The 18,867-nt window shown below is 38.3% G+C and overlaps 1 protein-coding gene across 7 annotated transcripts in view; it reads left to right on the forward strand.

Annotated features, from left to right (window-relative positions):
• LOC113062096 (protein phosphatase 1 regulatory subunit 12A) overlaps nt 1-18,867 on the forward strand; it is a 68,382-nt gene that overhangs the window by 23,018 nt on the left and 26,497 nt on the right. For all 7 annotated transcript variants that reach the window (XM_026231676.1, XM_026231697.1, XM_026231722.1 and 4 more), the window contains exons 2-3: nt 8,586-8,716; nt 12,100-12,218. In XM_026231676.1, coding sequence (XP_026087461.1) covers nt 8,586-8,716; nt 12,100-12,218 — 250 coding nt within the window. The remainder of the gene's footprint in view (nt 1-8,585; nt 8,717-12,099; nt 12,219-18,867) is intronic.

Below are 18,867 nucleotides of genomic sequence, written 5' to 3' on the forward strand. Positions count from 1 at the left end.
AGTGTGACGCGTCGACGTATTTTTGTTGTCGAAGTAATCGATGACGTTGACACGTCGTTGCAGCACTAGAAGCAATCAAAACCAACAAAAAGCAATGTTACGCAAGAGCTATATTAGTATACTATTAGTGTTTTATTTCAATTTCACAAAGAAACATGCAGCATTTTATTCAAGTAACAATAAAAGGGCCCATTCAATTTATAATGTCTTAAATCACAGTTTGTAAAAAAAATAAAAAAAAATAAATGTGAATCGAATCATGAGTTGAGTGACTCGTTTCATCCCTAATAATAATAATAATAATAATAAATACATTATTAAAATCTTGATTTAAAAATGTATTTATTTATTTGTGGTTTAACTTGGGGTTGGGTGATTTACTGCAATTAAACTAATTTCTTTAAAAAAAAGTATTTAAATGGAAAAATAAAGTATTACTTTTTATATAGGATTGAAATATGAGCCAGACTCTTGACTGGTTTTGTGAGATTCACCCAAGAATACTTTAGTGACCATATATATATACTGTGTTTGACTATTTGGCAGTTACTGCTTGAAAGCAGTAGTGTCTTCCTCTTGGTTTTAACCTATTATGGAGAGACCTCATCAGCTGGTCCAGACTTGTACCCCGTGTTCAGGGGTCTGTAATCATGTGTTCAGAGTTTGACCATAAAGGGCTATGAGAATCGTGCTGGTTAAGCCAAAGTGAAGAGCTCAAAAGCACAGCAGTTCCAAAAGAAGTAGGACCCCCTCCGGCCCTCAGCTGTACGACTGTCTTTTCATCTCTCCCTCGGCAGAGTCTGTCTCCAGGGGCTGCTGGAACAACCCTGGGGTGTTTTAAATGAAATCCCATCTTTATTTATGTTCATTACAAAGGGCCAACATGACCAAACTCTTGCCTTTTTTTGTTTCGAGCCCTATTTCCATGGACACAAGCAGGGCTTCACCTCCGCATCAGTCGCATGTTTCAGATCTGCTGAATTGTGCCCCTCTCTCCCAATGCAGGCGGAGCTCTTGCGGTGTTGTTTTAGGATTAGGCTGGCGCATAAAATGGGCACCGTATTGTTTCAGCTGTAACTAAGCCATATTTAACCTTTATTGTGCCTTTATTAAGTTAATCTACAGATAACGCTCTGTAATCAACGCTGTTTGTCTAGTCCAAATTGAATGGCGTGCTTGAGATGTGGGGGTCATGACCCATCTTCTGTTTCTCTGTCAGAGAGGGTTTTCTCAAAAAGAATCACACAAATAATTTCTTCGTATTTACTATTAGTTTTCAGACATGTGTTCCAAGAACTGTGGTCCTCCTCCGTTGGTCCTACCCCGAACTTGCGCTTTGGAGCGAGCCAGTGTAACTGCGTCAGGCTTGTCATGATGCTCAAACAAACAGAGCAATGTTTTGAAGCATCACAGTGTTTAAACTCTTCTGGGAAATCATCCTACTAATGGTTTACTTTTAGCTGTCTCTGCATATTACACACTTCACTTTTAACATACTGACATTCGATGCGGTCGGTCTTGTAGAAGTTGGCGGTCTGTGTAGGATCAGGTTTCATTAGGGTACAGTGCTACTCCGAAGCATCACTTCCTCCTTTGGGCTGTTTTTGTAATGTGGCACTTTAGCAGCCTGCCTCGCAATCACAGGCTCATGTCTCGCTGATTTTCATATACCTCATTATATAGGGGTTAAACTCTTTGTGCCTGTTTTAAGTGCACTTTCTTAATCTGTTAAAAAACCGAATCTGTCTGTGACATTTATGAATCCATGTGTAGAGTGCTTTATGGGAAATGAGGGCATAGTGTCTCCTTTCTTAGTGACGGGAAGTTCCCCTATGTCCTGGGTCAGATTTGCTAACTGCATTTTCTGAAAAACAGTATGTCTTTTGTAGACCTTTAGACTAGATTCTATTGTCCACATATCCACATTAATTGTCCAGATCCACTTTTATTATTATAGTCATTTATGCAATGAAGAGGAAGCGCTAATGTCCACAAACTAGGACTGTATGATAAATGTTCATGCTTTTTAAATTTTTTGGTGACCATGTAACAATTGACCAATATAGTTAATATCGTGCATATTAAAAGATTATTTTTTAAAAGCATCTGTTTATTTTACAAAAGAGAATTCACTAAGAAAACCAAAAAGAGTTATCTTAAAAACACAAATAAAAATATTTTTGTAAGCACGTTGATCTTTGTTGATTTGTGATTAAAAGTCTGAATTAAATGACTAGGGCTGGGTATCGATTCAGATGTTCCAGATCGATTCGATTTCGATTCACAAGCTCTCAAATCGATTCGATTTCGATTTCCTATTAGAGCTGTAATCGGGCCTTAAAAATTAAGCCCGACAGATTTCGGCCCGAGCCTGACAAGTATACATTTTGATTGACAGCTTTTTTAAAGCCCGAACCCATTTACAATCCGACATTATTCAAATGTACGCACACACACAGCTCTTTTGCCTTTTGTCAGGAATGAGTCATTTATACATGGTTTAACATAATTTATACATAACTAATGTAATAGGCCACTTGTAAGTTTGAACAAAGAAATAAAATAAGTCCTCTGTAACATCGTTACATCCCAGTACTCTATAAATAACCAAAACGTAATCGTCAGAGGCAAGCCTCAGTTTCAACTACTCGGCATACATTTTCGCATCTTTCTCGCGCTAATCGAAACACATTACATGACCGCTCATTAACCGCACAAGCCCGAGCCCGGCCCGATTGGTTCGATTGGCAATGGGTTTCTTCACACTGCCTGAACATGTGCAATTGTGCTTTTGAAGACAACTGACCACGCGCACCTGTCCGCGTGGTCGTCTGCTCAGAGCCTCGGTACACACTCTCCAATGGTGGTGTTTTACATCATGCCTGTCTAGCGGTAAGTATAAGAGTCTTAAAATGCAAGTCTGTAAGACGCGAATGGGAGCATGACCCTGACGTGCGACATTGCAGAAAATGTGTGTTCACAAATGTAGCCTATGTTGATCCAAATATGGAAAGCACTTTCGAATGAAATAATATGAGGTTCTCTCCAGAGATGTTTTGCCACATTTCTTCAATTAAGGATGATTGCTGCGTAGTATATGGTGTGTCCATTTGCTTTAACTTCATGTGAGTTGCAAAAGTTTTGTGTGTGTGTGTGTGTGTTCAGCATATGGTGAGTCGCATTTGAATTTGTGACGGGCCGCGGATTGAGAGCCACTGCTTTATACTGAATGAATGAATGACAGGTTCGTTGGCAACATCGGACAAGGCACATAAGAGGGTGACATCTAGTGGAGAGGATTTGTAATTAGATTAACGCTAATCTTACGACAGACGTTAATCAGACGTTCAATGTCTGCGGAAATAAATATTGAAAAAAATCGATTCATGGCCTTTGAAAATCGATTTTGAATTGACCACATTTTAAAAAACGATTAATCGAAAAATCTATTTTTAACCCATTTTTAACCCAGCCCTATAAATGACTGACAAATTACATTTTGTCATTTGATTTATTTTTGTTCACTGAGCAATGATTTGTTTTTTAAAAAAATTGCTGGTTATTATTACTGTTGATTTAGGACTATATAAATGGTTTCATCTAAATCTGTTCATTTAGGGGATTGTGTAATTGTGACATTGTGATTGTTTTAAACAGTTACTAAATGAAACATTGTGAATCTACTTTGCAACAATGGCTCTTTGGTTGAATGATGGCTACACTGATTAAAAAAAACCACTTGCTCTTTTAAAGTATTTTAGAGCAAATGCTTTAATCAAACACTGTCAAAATGTTCCAAATATTGACTTTTGTCTCAAGTTCTATGGCCCAACTCAGATTTTTCACAATAAGCATCCATTATACCTTTGCTGAGTAAAATTAGAAGCATAAATGTGCTTTGATTTATATCTGTAAGCCTCCAACCTTGTTGATTTGCGTCCAGAATCAAGCATCTGCAGTCGTTCAAATGAAAGTGTGACGGAGAACAAAATGGCCTTAAGTGGCCTCTCTTGGGTTTCTTTATAGTGGTCTCAGATATATCCAATCAAGCTTAGAAAGTCCACTAAAGGTAGCATTTTGTATCGTGATCCTGCCTCTAATTAAAAATCTGCTCAGCAGTGTGTAAATTCTCTATTGGCAGCCAAAACGGTTTTCACTTAACTGCGGATTGAATTCTGCATGCTTAGGTCTGTCTGCGAGAAGCTAGATACGGTAGTGTCAAAGCGGAACTCTATCTATCAGCATGGCATCGACTGTAAGAGCAAAACCGAGACTCTGCTTGTGCACGTCTGAAATCTTCTATTTTTAGCAGTGCATCACAGACCAGACCCTACACAGCATGGGGCTGACATTTTTGGTTACAAGGCAGATCAGCAGCTGTTTGAATGTATTTGTGGTGCTTTTGTGTATTGAAGTTCACCACTTGTTCCTTAAGAGCAGCTTAAGTGGTCTATTGTTGACATTTTAGACAGGAATCCTTTTAGGTTCAACTGAACGTCACTCATCTTGGTAGTTCTGCAGATTTCTTTTTTGCCTTTGGCAGCACTGCATAATTCAGCTTTGTGCCCCTATTGGCTATAGTTTGACTTAAAGGGATAGTACACAAATGTAAATTACCCCATCTCACCCTCAAGCCATCGTGTGTGTATATGACTTACTATTTTCAGATGAATACAGTCGGGGTTATATTAAAATATGCCCAGCCTTTTCCAAGCTTTACAATGGCAGTGAATGGTGGTCGAGATTTTGAAGCCTAAAAAAGTGCATCAATTCATCATAAGTACTCTACTCGGCTCCAGGGGGTTAATCAAAGTGCCTTTTAAGGCAAGAAATTTCACTCTGTGACCATATTTGAAACGTGCTTTCAGAAGGGAAGTGATTTGTTTGTGAAAGAAAAATATCCATATTTAAAATGTAATAAACCATAATCTCTAGGTTCTGCTAACTGTCATACGCACATTCATGAGAGAATGCCATTCCAGCAGATGACGTTGTCTCACTGGAAAACCAGTCTCTTCTTGGCTTATATCGAATTCCTCCAATATTTTGCTTTGCAAATCCCCGTTTTGTACTTCTGATTTTCTGAACACACGTACGACAGTTAGCAGAAGGTAGAGATTACACCTTATAAAGTGTTAAATATGGATTTTTTTTCTTACACAAGCGCATTGATTCACTTCAGAAGGCTTTTATTAACACCTCAGAGCCACGTGGAGCACTTTTATGATGGATGGATGCACTCTATTGGGCTTCAAAATCACAACCGCCCATTCTCTGGCATTGGAAAAGCCAGGACCTTTTTTTAAATATAAACCTTGAGTGTATTTGTCTGAAAGAACAACACCTTGGAATGGCTTGAGGTTGAATAAATCATGGTGTAATTTTCATTCTTTTGGTGAACTATCCCTTTAAAGTTTGATCTTATTTGTGAATATTTGGCAAAATTTTGCTGGCAAAAAAGGTGCATTGTCATTAGTTCAGCATCATGAAGCACAGCTCACACAGAAGTCTTATTCAAACCAAGGCTTTCTGTTGGTCTTTATTGTATACACCTACGTATATCTGCTTTATCTCTATGTCTGGTACTAATCAATGCACATCTCCAGCTCTGTCAAACAGGTTTGAATGGAGGTGTGATGACTTGTTCCCTTTTGAGTCAGTACACGTCTGTGGTCTCTGTACGTGCCTGTCCGCGACCATCAGGGATGTGGGATTTGGATGTAATCCTTGCTGTTATTACTAATATTAATAGTCAGATTAGCTCCCAAATGTCTTCTAAATGTGTAGCCGCACCATCAAATAAAAAACAGACCTCACGTCTGTCTGGATCAGTTTGACACCCACATTCCAAATCTGTCTTCATTACACACAGATGACATTCTTATAGCTACTTGGTGCATGTTCGGAAAGGATTTTACAGTGCTGCTTTTTTCCTACGCTACACACAAGTGCTCAGAGACTCCAACATAGGGCTCAGAAGCACTTTATGGAATTAGTTTAGAGTCCTTATTTTCTTTGGAGAGTAATTTCGTTTGTCTTATAGCTGAAAGTCCAGCTCTGCATTCCCTGACGTGGTCACGGCCTCTCACACCTGTCAGGCCTAAACAATTACAGCCATTAAGGGATTGCCATTGTTGGGCTGTGGGAACTGCTGGGTAAGGCTTATAATAAACATGGTGTGTTGTGAGGGCAGAAGGTATATCGAATAGGTTGTGTGATTATGGTTTTTAAAAATGTCCCCATGTTTGCCGAAGTGAATTGTATCATTGTTGTAGACTTGCGTGGCATAAAAAAAAAAAAAAAAAAAAAATGACTTATCAAATAAGAGTTCTGTATGGACCAAAAGCACCCCCGACTGGATTAGAGGTGTGGCTGAATCAGTGTTCTGAAAGCACAACAAAAAAAACAAATAATGCGTTCTACGGAGCCACTAAAGGGACATGGTTAGCAGCTTGCTAACGGTAGCCTGTTACATTACAGTACATACAATTTCACTTACCACATAAACCGTGTAAGGGGAGATGACTTTTAGGATGATGGCAAATAATTTTCAGATCCTGAGCACCACTGACAAACATCTAATCTTGTAAAACGTGTGCTAAGTACTGCTCCTTTGTAGTATAAACTAGGGCTGGGCAATATATCTAACGATATGATCATGCGCATCTAATCAGTAAAGCTGCTTCCGTGATCACCGCTAAAATCGCCATCACCCGCTTATAATTGGAGTGGCATTTAATAGACAGAGCCGTAGATCGCTGACAAGCTACGCCATATCGCGTTCATTATCGAAAGCGATTCATCTGCGATAATGAACGCGATATGGCGTAGCTGGTCAGCGTGTGATCGCAAATCTCGAAATTGAAAGTAAAACAAGTGTGCATTCAAATGCTATGAAAATGCCTGCATATTATGGCCGCACGATTAATTGCATGCAATTGTCGTGCATGTCTTGTCCATTAAAAAAAAAAAATATCCATAAAGGGAATAAATACGAGATGGGAGGAAAATCTATTGTCGCAATTATATCGTTTGGTAATTCTATTGTGTATGAACTGTGGGCATTAGGGTATGGCTGCACGATTAATCGCATGTGATTTTGTCTTGCGTGTCTCGTCAGTAAAGCTGGTTCTGTGATTAGTAGCAAATGTCCATCACCTGCTTTCTAATGGAGCGGCACTTACTTACTGCACAGATCCTTAGTTTACTGAAAAGCTATGCAATATCGCGTCATAATTGCAGATGATTCGCGTTAGGTTATGAGCGCAATATTGCGTAGCTTGTCAGTGACAAATGTCTTTGTGTAGTAAGTGCCACTGCGGTGCCCCGGGAGCAGTTGGGGGCACCTAAGTCTTGGTATTGCCAAGTATTTTTGCTCATTTCAAGTTAGTATTCAGATTTGTATCTGAGTGAAAGTGTATCTGGAGAGTAGTGATTATAGCCCCGGTGAAAATGTAATGAGAGGAGAGATGTCAGCACAAATTATGGATAAACATTTAAAATAAACTGTTATATTCCATAAAAAATAGAGTTGTAAATTTTGATTTCCTGGTGAAGTCTGTGTACAGTAACAGCCACTTTGAACCTTTAAAAGGTGTTCAGAATCTTTTAAGCTAGTTGTTTGGGCAGTCCTGGTTTCTTCTACCTCTGGCTTGACAAGGCCCTGATAAGAGCAAAGGCCCACACGTTTCTACTGTGGTACTGTAAACGGCCCAAATTTGGGCAAGGATTTCAACCAGATCGTCTTGTGCCCTGACCGTGAGGCTGGTTTGTGTGTTTCCTTGTCTATGGTATTGTCATGGCAAGCAGCTGTAAGACCAGGAGATTTTACGGGCAGCTGTTCAAGAGGAGAGCACATGGAGAACCGAGGTTGGACGCTAGTCAAGGTTGTGGAGTTTAGACTGTGAGGTGTTGAGTCTGACAAGGGGCACTTTCAAAATATAAGATAATTAGGCAGTTAACACGATCGCCATGACCAAAAAATGTTGATCTTTGCCAACTGTAGAAAGCAAGAAAATATATTTTTTTTTACAATTGTACGACCTGAAGTAAGTATTTTTCCGTCAATGGTTTTTTTTTTTTTTTCTTCCAATGTTAACGAGGCTGCATTTATTTGATGCAAAAATACAGTAAAGACCGTAATATTGTTATATTACTGTCACTTTTGGATAAAATAATGTCTTTGCTGAATAAAGGCATTTCTTTTTTAACATTTTACTGATCCCCAAACTAGTGTATATACACGTATGTTGTCACTGTCTCTATCAAGCTCTTTTGTCTCATCGAGTGTTGACATGCTTTATTTACAGACCTCCATATCTCCCCCGAGGGATTTTGGTTACCTGATGATATAACATGTCTTTGTTTAGAGGAATAGGTTCCCACTGAAGATTAATGTTTGGCCCTGAAGCTCAAGCGTGAGTTTATGAAACTGCTTTGCTAAGGCTCTTAATCCAGATCTTAGGTAACCGAAATGTATATGCTGCTTGAATTTAGATTTGAACAGGTCAATTTGAATAGGTTTTGAGATGCTAAAATGGCTAGTAATTTTGCTTGGATGTTAACTCCTTTCTTCTCTTTTCCAGGCCTGCATAGATGATAATGTGGACATGGTGACCTTCCTGGTGGAGCATGGAGCCTGCATCAACCAGCCCGACAATGAAGGCTGGATCCCCCTTCACGCTGCCGCTTCCTGCGGATACCTCGACATCGCTGAGTAAGTCCCACGTCCCCACCACAGAAAAACTTAAGGGTTTCTATTTCTCCTTTTTGTCCCAGGGTTTAATGCTTCTAATTAAAACAAATAAGTTTGAACTTCTTTGTCAGGTTATCACATGACATTTTTATAGTTTTTATTTTAGACACGAAATATTTAAAACGTGAAGCAAAGTCTAAAAATTGATAGTAATAAGAAATTTTTTTGCAACACCAAATCATCACATTAGAATGATTTCTGAAGGATCATGTGACACTGGAGTAATGACTGTTAAAAATTCAGCATTTTAATCAAAGGAATGCATAACATTTTGAAATATATAAAAAATGGCATATACTAATACCCCCCCCCCCCACCCACACACATTTTATTAATATTTTATATTACTACAGCCTTGGTCTACAGAAGAGACTTTCTTTCAAAAACGTAAAAACAAAATCTAACTGACCTTAATCATTTGTAGTTGAAACATCAATGACTTGCGAGGATTTTAGTCGAAGCCTGTAATATAAATTAAAATATTTAGGACCAATTCTCTCTTTTATCTAGTTGCTGATTAGCTTGCCTATTCTTAACATATCAGCTGTTTATTAGAATTTATAAAGCTACTATTCTCCATAACTGTATTCTACTTCCCTAGTCCTACCCAATACCTAAACTTAACAACTACCTTACTAACTATTTAGCAGAAGCAAATTAAGAGTTTGAGTCAAAGGTCATAGTTATTGGTTTGTTGAAAGAGAGAATTGGACCTTAAAATAAAGTGTGACTAGTGTTTGAAATCTTAGTTGTATGTTTAATTTCCTCTTTCCCACGCTTCATCTGTTTATTTGGAGTATTTTGCCAGCTCTATGTTACCTGGTTAAGAGGTCAGCCCAGGTTCCAGGCCCCAAGTGACCTCTGTTGTAAGTGATGGATTAACACCTAACCTGTGCTGAAATCATAGCTGTGGTGCATATGATTTAACACTCTGACACTTTGCTTGAAGGGTTCCATTCATCAATGAGTCATTCTTTCTGTACAAAGAATTAATAAACATATTCTCTTCTGTGAATTGATGATGATTTGACAGTTTAAAGTTGTTTCATAACCTAGTGAGCTGTGTGACTTCCCGCTACCTGCATACGCAGCAGCCTTCCATGACCGTCATGGAATCTTAAAAGAGACAGACTTGGGACACTATATAAACAGCACCTCTGTAGGCCTCAGAAATAATGCAGCCGGTGCATGAGAGAACTGACTTTTAATTGATGTTGGCAAATTGCTCAGCTAATGAACAATGTTCTGACATTTTGCCTGTGCTTTTCAGCATTGAATGGATTTCTGTTTATTATCAATAGTTTGCTATTTTGAGAGACTTTTTTTCACTTAGCTTGTTGCTGTGCATTGTGGGATTGCAACATGATTTATAATGTCATGTCTATCATGATTACTGTTGTCACGGACAATTCTTAATTGGAGTTCAGACTTTGTCTTTGTTGCTTTTTTGTCCGTGTCAGGCTTCTATATGGAGTGGGTGTTTTTAATATTGAATTTCATGATTGAGCTATATTGGAGGCTTGAGGTCTGTATAGGGAACGCAGCACTCTAGAGAAAATATCAGCTGACATTTAAATGGGGCAAACTGTAAAATGGAACAAGCTTGCTTTTGTCCTGAATATTGCGAGTACTCTGACCTGTTTTGTGATAGGAATAACATTTCCAGAAACGGAAAAAGGAAAAGGTGTACAATATGGTAAAACTAACGCAAGCCTAATGACACAAGTATACAAATTTAGCATGACAGCCCTCATGTAAATGAACACTTTCCAAATTTCCTTCTTTGAAAACCATTAGGGCTGTGCAAAAAATCGAATGCGATATTCATCCACATCTCATCAGTAAAGATGCTCCTGTAATTAGAACTATATCTCCAGCACATGCGTTCAGATCAGGGTTGCCAGGTTTTCAAAACAAATCCTGCCCAATTGCTTCTTAAAACTAGTCCAAAACTAGCCCAATTGCATTTCCGGGACGTTCCACGATAAAAATAATTTTACCAAGGCAACCCTGCTAAAAAACATACATTTTAACCCCGGGAAGCAATTTTTTTTATCGGGGAACCTTCTGGAAGCACGATTGGGCTAGTTTTGGACTAGTTTACTTACTAGTTTGACTTACTAGTTTGTAAGTCAAAAACCACCTTGAGCGAGAAAAATAACTTTTTTGTGAATTAAGGGATTTTTTTTTTTTTTCATCACACTTTTTTTGTACATTATTATTATTATTATTATTATTATTATTATTATTATTATTATAATTTTTTCTTTCTGAAAAACGATCAGAACTGACAGGAAGCGGAGTGGGAGAGAAATCGGAAGCGAGATCAGGAAAGGTCCTCAAGTCAGGATTAGAACTTGACGCCAGTAGTGCAACTGTGCTGTATGTTGGCACGCTGACTCAATCACTCGTTTCTGATGAATTTAGGCCTACTTCAGAATGTGGAAAAAAAACAGGGTGATGGAAACATTGCTATTGTGGCAAATCTGTCTGACTGAATCTGAGGGAATTTCCTATTATGTATTCTTCAAAAGGACTGGGTATCACCTGCGAAAATGTGCAGAACAATGAAAAATGTGTTCACACCTTAAGATATAAGGATGGGTCAGGGTGCGTTGAGTTGTCGTTCAGGAACCCACTAGCCAGTTTTGAACATTTGTAGTTTCGCACCTGTCTGGTAAAACGAAGCATGTTTTCAAATACTGACCACCCTGTATGTTTGATTGTGGTTGACCGTGAATACATTAGGTTTGCCTCTTAAATAATCTTAGCAAAGCATTGTCGATGATCAGTTTAAAAACAAAACAATACGTTTTTGCAGGACAATCAAGTCAAGGGCCGTTTTAGTAAAATAAAAAATTCCGTACTTGCAGCCAAGTGGAGTTTTGCAAGAGCGTTTGTTTTCTAGTGAGGAACTACTAGCTGAGCAGCTTTGAATACGTAAGGTGATCAAGACTGTAGTAAGGGCAGGTCTGTGCAGCTTTGTTTCCCTAGTGCTGCAGTTCTTGAATCTAACACATGACCAGAGAGGTTATCGAGGGCGATGTGTTGATCACGCCAAGGTCAACGCTGAAACGGACACTCCTTTATATATAACTCACAAGCCTATGTACTCGGTGACATGAATTCACACTGTTAACCAGTAACAGAAGTGGATGACGACTTCACTGAATCTTGATTAAGATGCAAATCACCACTTGAACTCTCGAGGTTTCTGTGAGTCCAAGAGGCCCCATTCCATTTCTTCATTATTTCTCATTTTCTTTCTTCCAAAACCTCCAAAGCAGCGGTTGTCAGTTCAATTCGGATGATGCCTTTTTAAACGTCTTGTCATGTCTTTGCAGGTATCTTATCAGTCAAGGTGCACACGTCGGTGTAGTTAACAGCGAGGGAGAAACGCCATTGGATATCGCAGAAGAGGAGGCCATGGAGGAGCTTCTGCAAAACGAGATCAACCGGCAAGGTACTGCTGCGTCTCCTTGACACACATCGCACAGGCACCGCAAACTTCTTCTCTCATGACAAGGATTTGGCAAGTGTGTACAAGGCTTAGTGTCATGTCCACGTCATGCAGTGGTTGAGATCATTGCATTCTGACAATTTTGAGTCGGAGTTCTTCAAATTAATTGCCTTGCATGGATGGCCAAGGGTGATATATGCTTGATGCTAAACTTTCCCAGCTGCCGTGTGCTCGTGTTGAGGCTACAAGTCTTGGCAGGACTCCAGCGGGTGCAATGACTCAGAATATATATTAGAGCCGAGCTCAACCAGTAGCGTAACACACAACACCCTTTCTCCTGTGTCCACTCTTAACTTGCCGTTTGACTTGGCTGGGAACTTGATGTCTGAGTAGGGGTGTGCGATATGACTATTTTTGATTATGGATGATAAAAATGTCTCAACTATCTGCTTTTAAAGAAATTTCGTAGTATCGTGCTACATCGCATTCAGTTTTAGCACCTCCTCTGTCTCAATATACTGTACAATGCGAGACACATTCACCTCAAATTGTAATGATCCCAAAATAGATTCTTCTAGAATCTAATATCCATTCTTGATGATGAAACGGAGCCCAGCTGGGACTGAGAGGCCCTGTTCAGACATGCGTTAACCGCCTGAGGTGGTGTGCGGCTCAGGATGTATCAGCGGCAGATAGTACAGACTCTTCAGTGGCTCAGGAGAGGAAGTGAGAAAGGCTGCTGATGGAGGCGTATTTCAACACTCTTCTATATAAATCTGTGAACAGGATCTAGCCACATAATCCAAGACAAAAGTTCTTGTTGGTTGATGTATCAGGGTGGTGCAACTGTCATGAGCATACTGAAGAAAAATCTTCAATAAAAGGATTGAACCTTCTTAATTGTAGTATTTTTTTTTAAAGAATGATCTTTGGCGTTGTTGCCTTATTTTGGGCAGGACAGGAAAGAGATTTGGTAGGAAGTGAAGTAGGTGATAGAGAAACTGGTCTGAAAGGGACCATTAGCGAAGACTCAAATTTGAGCTATCTAGAAGGCTGCTAAGACAATTTTTTGAATAATAACTAAATTGGCATGACCTTTTAATTAATGCAGAATTACTGGCATAATTTAATATCAACCAACTGCTCATGAAAAGTAGTTTCATATTGCGACCCTCTACGCACACCTTGGCAATATAATTGCCATTGACTAGTAATTTTTTCAGTTTACTTGCTAGGGGTGTCACGATTTCGATTTTAAATCGAAATCGATCGAAATTAAGTCACAGTCTCGAACTTCGAATTAAAAAATGGAATCGTCGATGCTGCCACGCCCCCATGTTGTATGACGGCAAATCAATGACAAAAATAACGGAGCATTCAACTGATGATGGCACGCGCGCTATATGGCTTCCGCGAGAGGAAAACTGAATCGGATGCGAAGAAACGGAAACCCGCGAGCTCATTTCAAACTCCCGCGCGCGCGTGACATAACTCTGCGCGCAATAAAAGCCCTTGCGCGCACATGCTCATTCCCCACATCCTCGCGCTCGATCATGTCACCTCTGCTCACGCGAAAATTTTTATTTTTGTCAGTCGTGGGGCGGGGCTTGCTGTTTTAGTTGTTATCTCAAATGTCATTGGTTATTCCCCTTTTCCTAAAGTCAGTATTCGACGCCTGTTAGAAAATGAGTAATAATTCACTTGACTTGACCCATGACTTCATCAGTGGACCAGATACATGCGAGTAATAATTTATTTTGCTTGTTTAATTTATTTTTGTCTTTAATGTAATTTAATGCATTGTTTATAGAGTAGATCTTTTGTAGATACTTGATTAACTGGAATTCTTCTGATTGCTAGTGATTGAATTGTAATAAGAGATACACATATTTTACAGACTGTAATGATGCACACACACACACACACACACACACATACTGTACATACATACATAATATATATATATATATATGTATATGTATATGTATATGTATATGTATATATATGTATATGTATATGTATATGTGTATATATATGTATATGTGTATATGTATATATGTATATATATATATGTGTATATATATATATATATATACATATATATATATATATATATATACATATATATACATATATACATATATATATATACATATATATATATATATACATATATACATATATATATATATATATATATATATATATATATATATATATATATATATATATATATATATATATATATATATATATATATATATATATATATATTTATATTTGAGCTCACTCGAGTCAAATCCCTAGGGAGATGAAATTTAAAAAACACAATCACTTACAAGTAAATCAACATAACCATAACCAAATAACTTTGTGTATATTTGGTTACATTTGGTTAAATGATTTGGTTATGAATGCCATCAAATTTCTGAAAAGATGATGGCAGTAAACCACAATTTAGGCATTCTGTTAATAATATTAACATGAGTTAATAATGGCAATGGTAACAAACTATAATAAAATGTATTCAACTCAAGGAAATCTGTGCTGACTTTATTAGCAATGTTTAAACAAGGATACGCTTGGTGGCTTAATGGTGTTAAACACTGCAAGATTTAAAATAAATGTACTTTTCTTCATTATGTCTGAGAATACAACACTGCTGTATCTTTCAATAAAAGATCATTTGAAAAACTGACACGTGTTTACAATAAATGAAAATAATAATTGAAAAGTGTGAAGAACAAATGGGAACTTAATCTTTCAGTTCCTCAGGCACATCATTAAAAAGAAACTTGAAAAATAAAAATAAACTCCTTAATGTTTAAGGAGGCTCTGCAAAGTCTTTTGAGGTGGACAGAACAGCATCTGAGAGAGAACAAACCGCAACTGAGGGTCTGTCTTGACAGATTTAGGCTGTCCAACTGCAGTATCGCTCTTGTGATTGATGGGCAGATACGAGTTGTTTAGGACACGCCTCCTTGATTTAATACAAGAAGGAAGATTGTCCAGATTTTCCAGATTTCAAATCCAGGCATTTCGGAAGGGTAGAAAGGAATAATTCATACTTTAAACTGGGGAATTAGTTTTGAGTTACAGCGTGTTTTTGTTGAGTTAGGTGTAATAATCAGGAAAATTTTTATTAATTTCATGACAATTTGATAAAAAGTGAAGCTGTGTTTGTCCCCGAGTCATGTGGTGCAACCTTACATGCAGAAACAAGAACGGAAGAAAAATAAAATGAATGAGTTTAATCAGGAATGATTAATCAGTTGAGATTGGTCCATTTTGGGACTGTAATATTAGCCACTAAATGAGCAGTTTGAGCAATGAATACAACTGGCTTTTCTTATTTTCATCAGTTCCAGAATTTACAAAGAGCCCCGAGTCAGTTTTGACTGATGTTGGTATTGGCCATTGAAAAAAAAAAAATAATATTAATAATTTTGGAGGATCAAGGCATACAGATATTTAGTTTTCTCTTTATTTTGTGAAGAATCCATCGATATACCTTACTCAGATTTTGTGGCTTTGGTCAGCAGCAAGTCCACAGTAGCTCCTGAAACATGAGCCTTGAATTGGTCATGCGGAAAGGCAATATTCAGAGAGCAAAAACCAAGCTTGTGCTTGTCATTTATCGCTCCTAACAGCTCTACATGCGGCGTCAATTTGTTTATAATTGCTCTGCCCTGCTGTTAACATATCACACTCTTTAAGAGCATGTTATATAACATTCACAATTCAGCCCACGCTCATGGCCATCCAGTGTGGTTTAGCCAATGACAGCTGATAGCTTTCATTTGAGGGTTTAAGGACACTCTTCAGCTTTAAAGAAGCACAAAAGACTCCTGCAGACATCAGAAATCACATTGCTGGTGAGGAGGAACGTCCTTTTCTATCGTGATGCTCGTCGTTCAGTGGTTAGGCTAGAACAGGAGCCCACGCTTTATTCCATGTGTTGTATTATAAGACACTGCACTATTCTCAGCTCAGAGATGGCATTATGTAACATTGAGTGTTGTATAATGCCTTCAGCCACTTCTAATGTGATTATCTTTTTTTCCCACTCCCTCTCCTTTTGAACGAGACCCCAGTCATGAGGTTAAACTTAAGCATAGACCACCACCACCCCCCTCCGCAGGGTCATCCCTCAGACCTATTAGGAGTTGCTCATTTCCACTGAAATCAGGTGACAAGGAGCCTTTCTTAGCCAAAGCAACAGTTTTTTCCAGCTCTTGTAGCTTGGAAAATCAGACGTCTATTATGGATGGTGACATAACCTGTCTGACAAAAACTGACTTTTCGGATGAAGAGGATTAATGGACCTTATGTAAAAGCCCAAAAGGCCCTATTGTACTCACAGTGAAGTTCTTAATCGCAGTACTACCTGAGCAGCGGTTTACTGTTAGCAAATAAATCAATGCTATCAATTAGAATGACAATGCTACAGACTAATTGTAGTTTACCAGCCGGAGTTGGAACTTTTCCATTAAAAACTCCCAACGCAGACGGTTTTGGTCTTTTGTTTGAAATTACGTCACACCAACTACTTCCTTGATTTCGCTTAAAATATATCCGGGCTTTACTGAATTGACTTAAAGTGAACCTTTTAGTTGTAAACCCAAGCTCCTATCCGCTGCTATTGGCTGTATGTCAGTGCTCTCGTGGAGGTCAGTTTGCCTCTTGCTGTTTATAGAGGCTGCTTATTCTTCTGGCACTCAGTACACTTTTGTTCTACCTGTTTTTACTTGTTACGTGCAGCCTCGGTCTGCAAGAAAAAAAGAGCCATTATGCTCATCAGCTGTATGTTACACAATGCACTGAAACCTATTAAGAAGGAAAGACAAAGCAAAGCTGTTTTTTTCCCTCCGTTGGCTGTTGAATCAGCAGAGCCACTGGTGACATCGCTATGTGTTCATCATTTTGAGCAATCTGCATCCCGAGAGCCCGTCTACAGTATACCCTCTGCCTTTTGTCCTGGGTTGATGAGAAGTGATGGTGCTCTGGTTTGCACCGGCAAATAAAGGACTAATGTACGTAAGCAGAGAAGTCACACGAATGGCAGCCCCTGTAGTTCGGGACCTGGTGTGGCATTGCGATCGCATGTGTAATGAGAGACTGTTGCATTTACACTGGCCACTGACATGCCCTTAGAATTCAACAACTCTCTTTGAAAGTGAATGGCTTTTGCAAATCCCTGTGCTCGTAAACCAACATTAAGGCTCCTGTTATTGCTTAAACTTATTTATTGCTCAGCTGAGACGAAGTGCTGTTTAGAACTAAAGACTTGACAAACCAACAAAAACGAACAACAAAGACTTTTTTTTGGATTTGTATTTGGAGAACAAAGACGTGTCAAACCAAAAAAAAAAACTTTTTTATTACACTTTTATGCCTGCTGTTTTGCGCACCGGTGTCCTCATTCACATTGGCGCCTTTTGTTTAGTCACGAGTTGCGATAATTGTGCGTGATAATCGTCCCGGTGTGCATGAGGCTTTAATGTCGGACCTAACCTAAGGATACGTTTCGTCTGATATTGTTTTCATTTATTCGCTTTCATGGTTTTTTTGTTTCTTGTTTTGTTTAGTTTTTTGTTAGCTTGATTTGGATTAGTTTTTATTATTTTTGTTTAATTTTCTTGTTTTTGTATTTTTATTTATTAGCTTAGTTCGTTCATATTGGTTATTTATTGGTTACTAAATATAATTCTTAGATGTTAATATAAATTTCCATCTTTCATACTGTATCATGTTGTAATGCCTAAATTCAGTTTAATTCAAGTTTTAAATGGAGCAGTTTTGTGTTTTGCATTATCTTTAATATCAATTATTTAGTGATTGCAATTGTATCGTGAATACAATTATCAGCTTATCTGTATCAACCAGAATCAGTGCATACAAGGTATTTCCATGAATTTTAAGCATTCGATAAGGAAACTGGATTTGTATTTGGAGACCAGCTGTGGTCTCCAAATATTCCTATTCCTAACCTCTTACATTGGCAGCAAATACAGATCTCTCAAGAATTTAGGAGAATTACTGTCTAGACTAGTGATGCGAGGTTCTTATTTTTTTTTCCTTCCCACAGGGACATCACGCAAGTTACTTTGATACGTAGACCTTCGTATTGTAACCTTATCAAAGAACTTAATAAAATGTGAAAATATATGCCGTTATTTCACTGACAGATGTCGAGCGCAAATCTCTCTGCTCGCGTGTGGATTTTCTTGATCTGGCATAAAACCTCAGATATATCCCGAAAACTGTGCAGGCACTTAAAACATGTCTCTCCTCTCGCTCTAACATTATTTCCTGCTACAATAATGCGCTCTCGACATTTGTCAGTAAAATAACGCCATAAAAATATACATTCAAAATATTTAATATAGGCAATAGGGAATTGCACGCAACATACATGGATTTTTAATTTTTTTTGTTTTTGTTTTTAATGACCCGCACCTAACCCACCGCACAAATAAAGTGCCAATTTGAGACGACCCGCAGACGACCCGCATCACTAGTCTAGACATCACCCATTTACACCAGACAAGACTGATATTCAGGCTTCACTTGATGAAGCATGTTCTTACCTCTTCCAATTTCTTTCCACGATAGGAATTTTCTTGCAACACACAGCAGCTCTGTTATGGTA

Source organism: Carassius auratus, chromosome 4, assembly GCF_003368295.1.
Source record: "Carassius auratus strain Wakin chromosome 4, ASM336829v1, whole genome shotgun sequence".
Taxonomy (NCBI): Eukaryota; Metazoa; Chordata; class Actinopteri; order Cypriniformes; family Cyprinidae; genus Carassius; species Carassius auratus.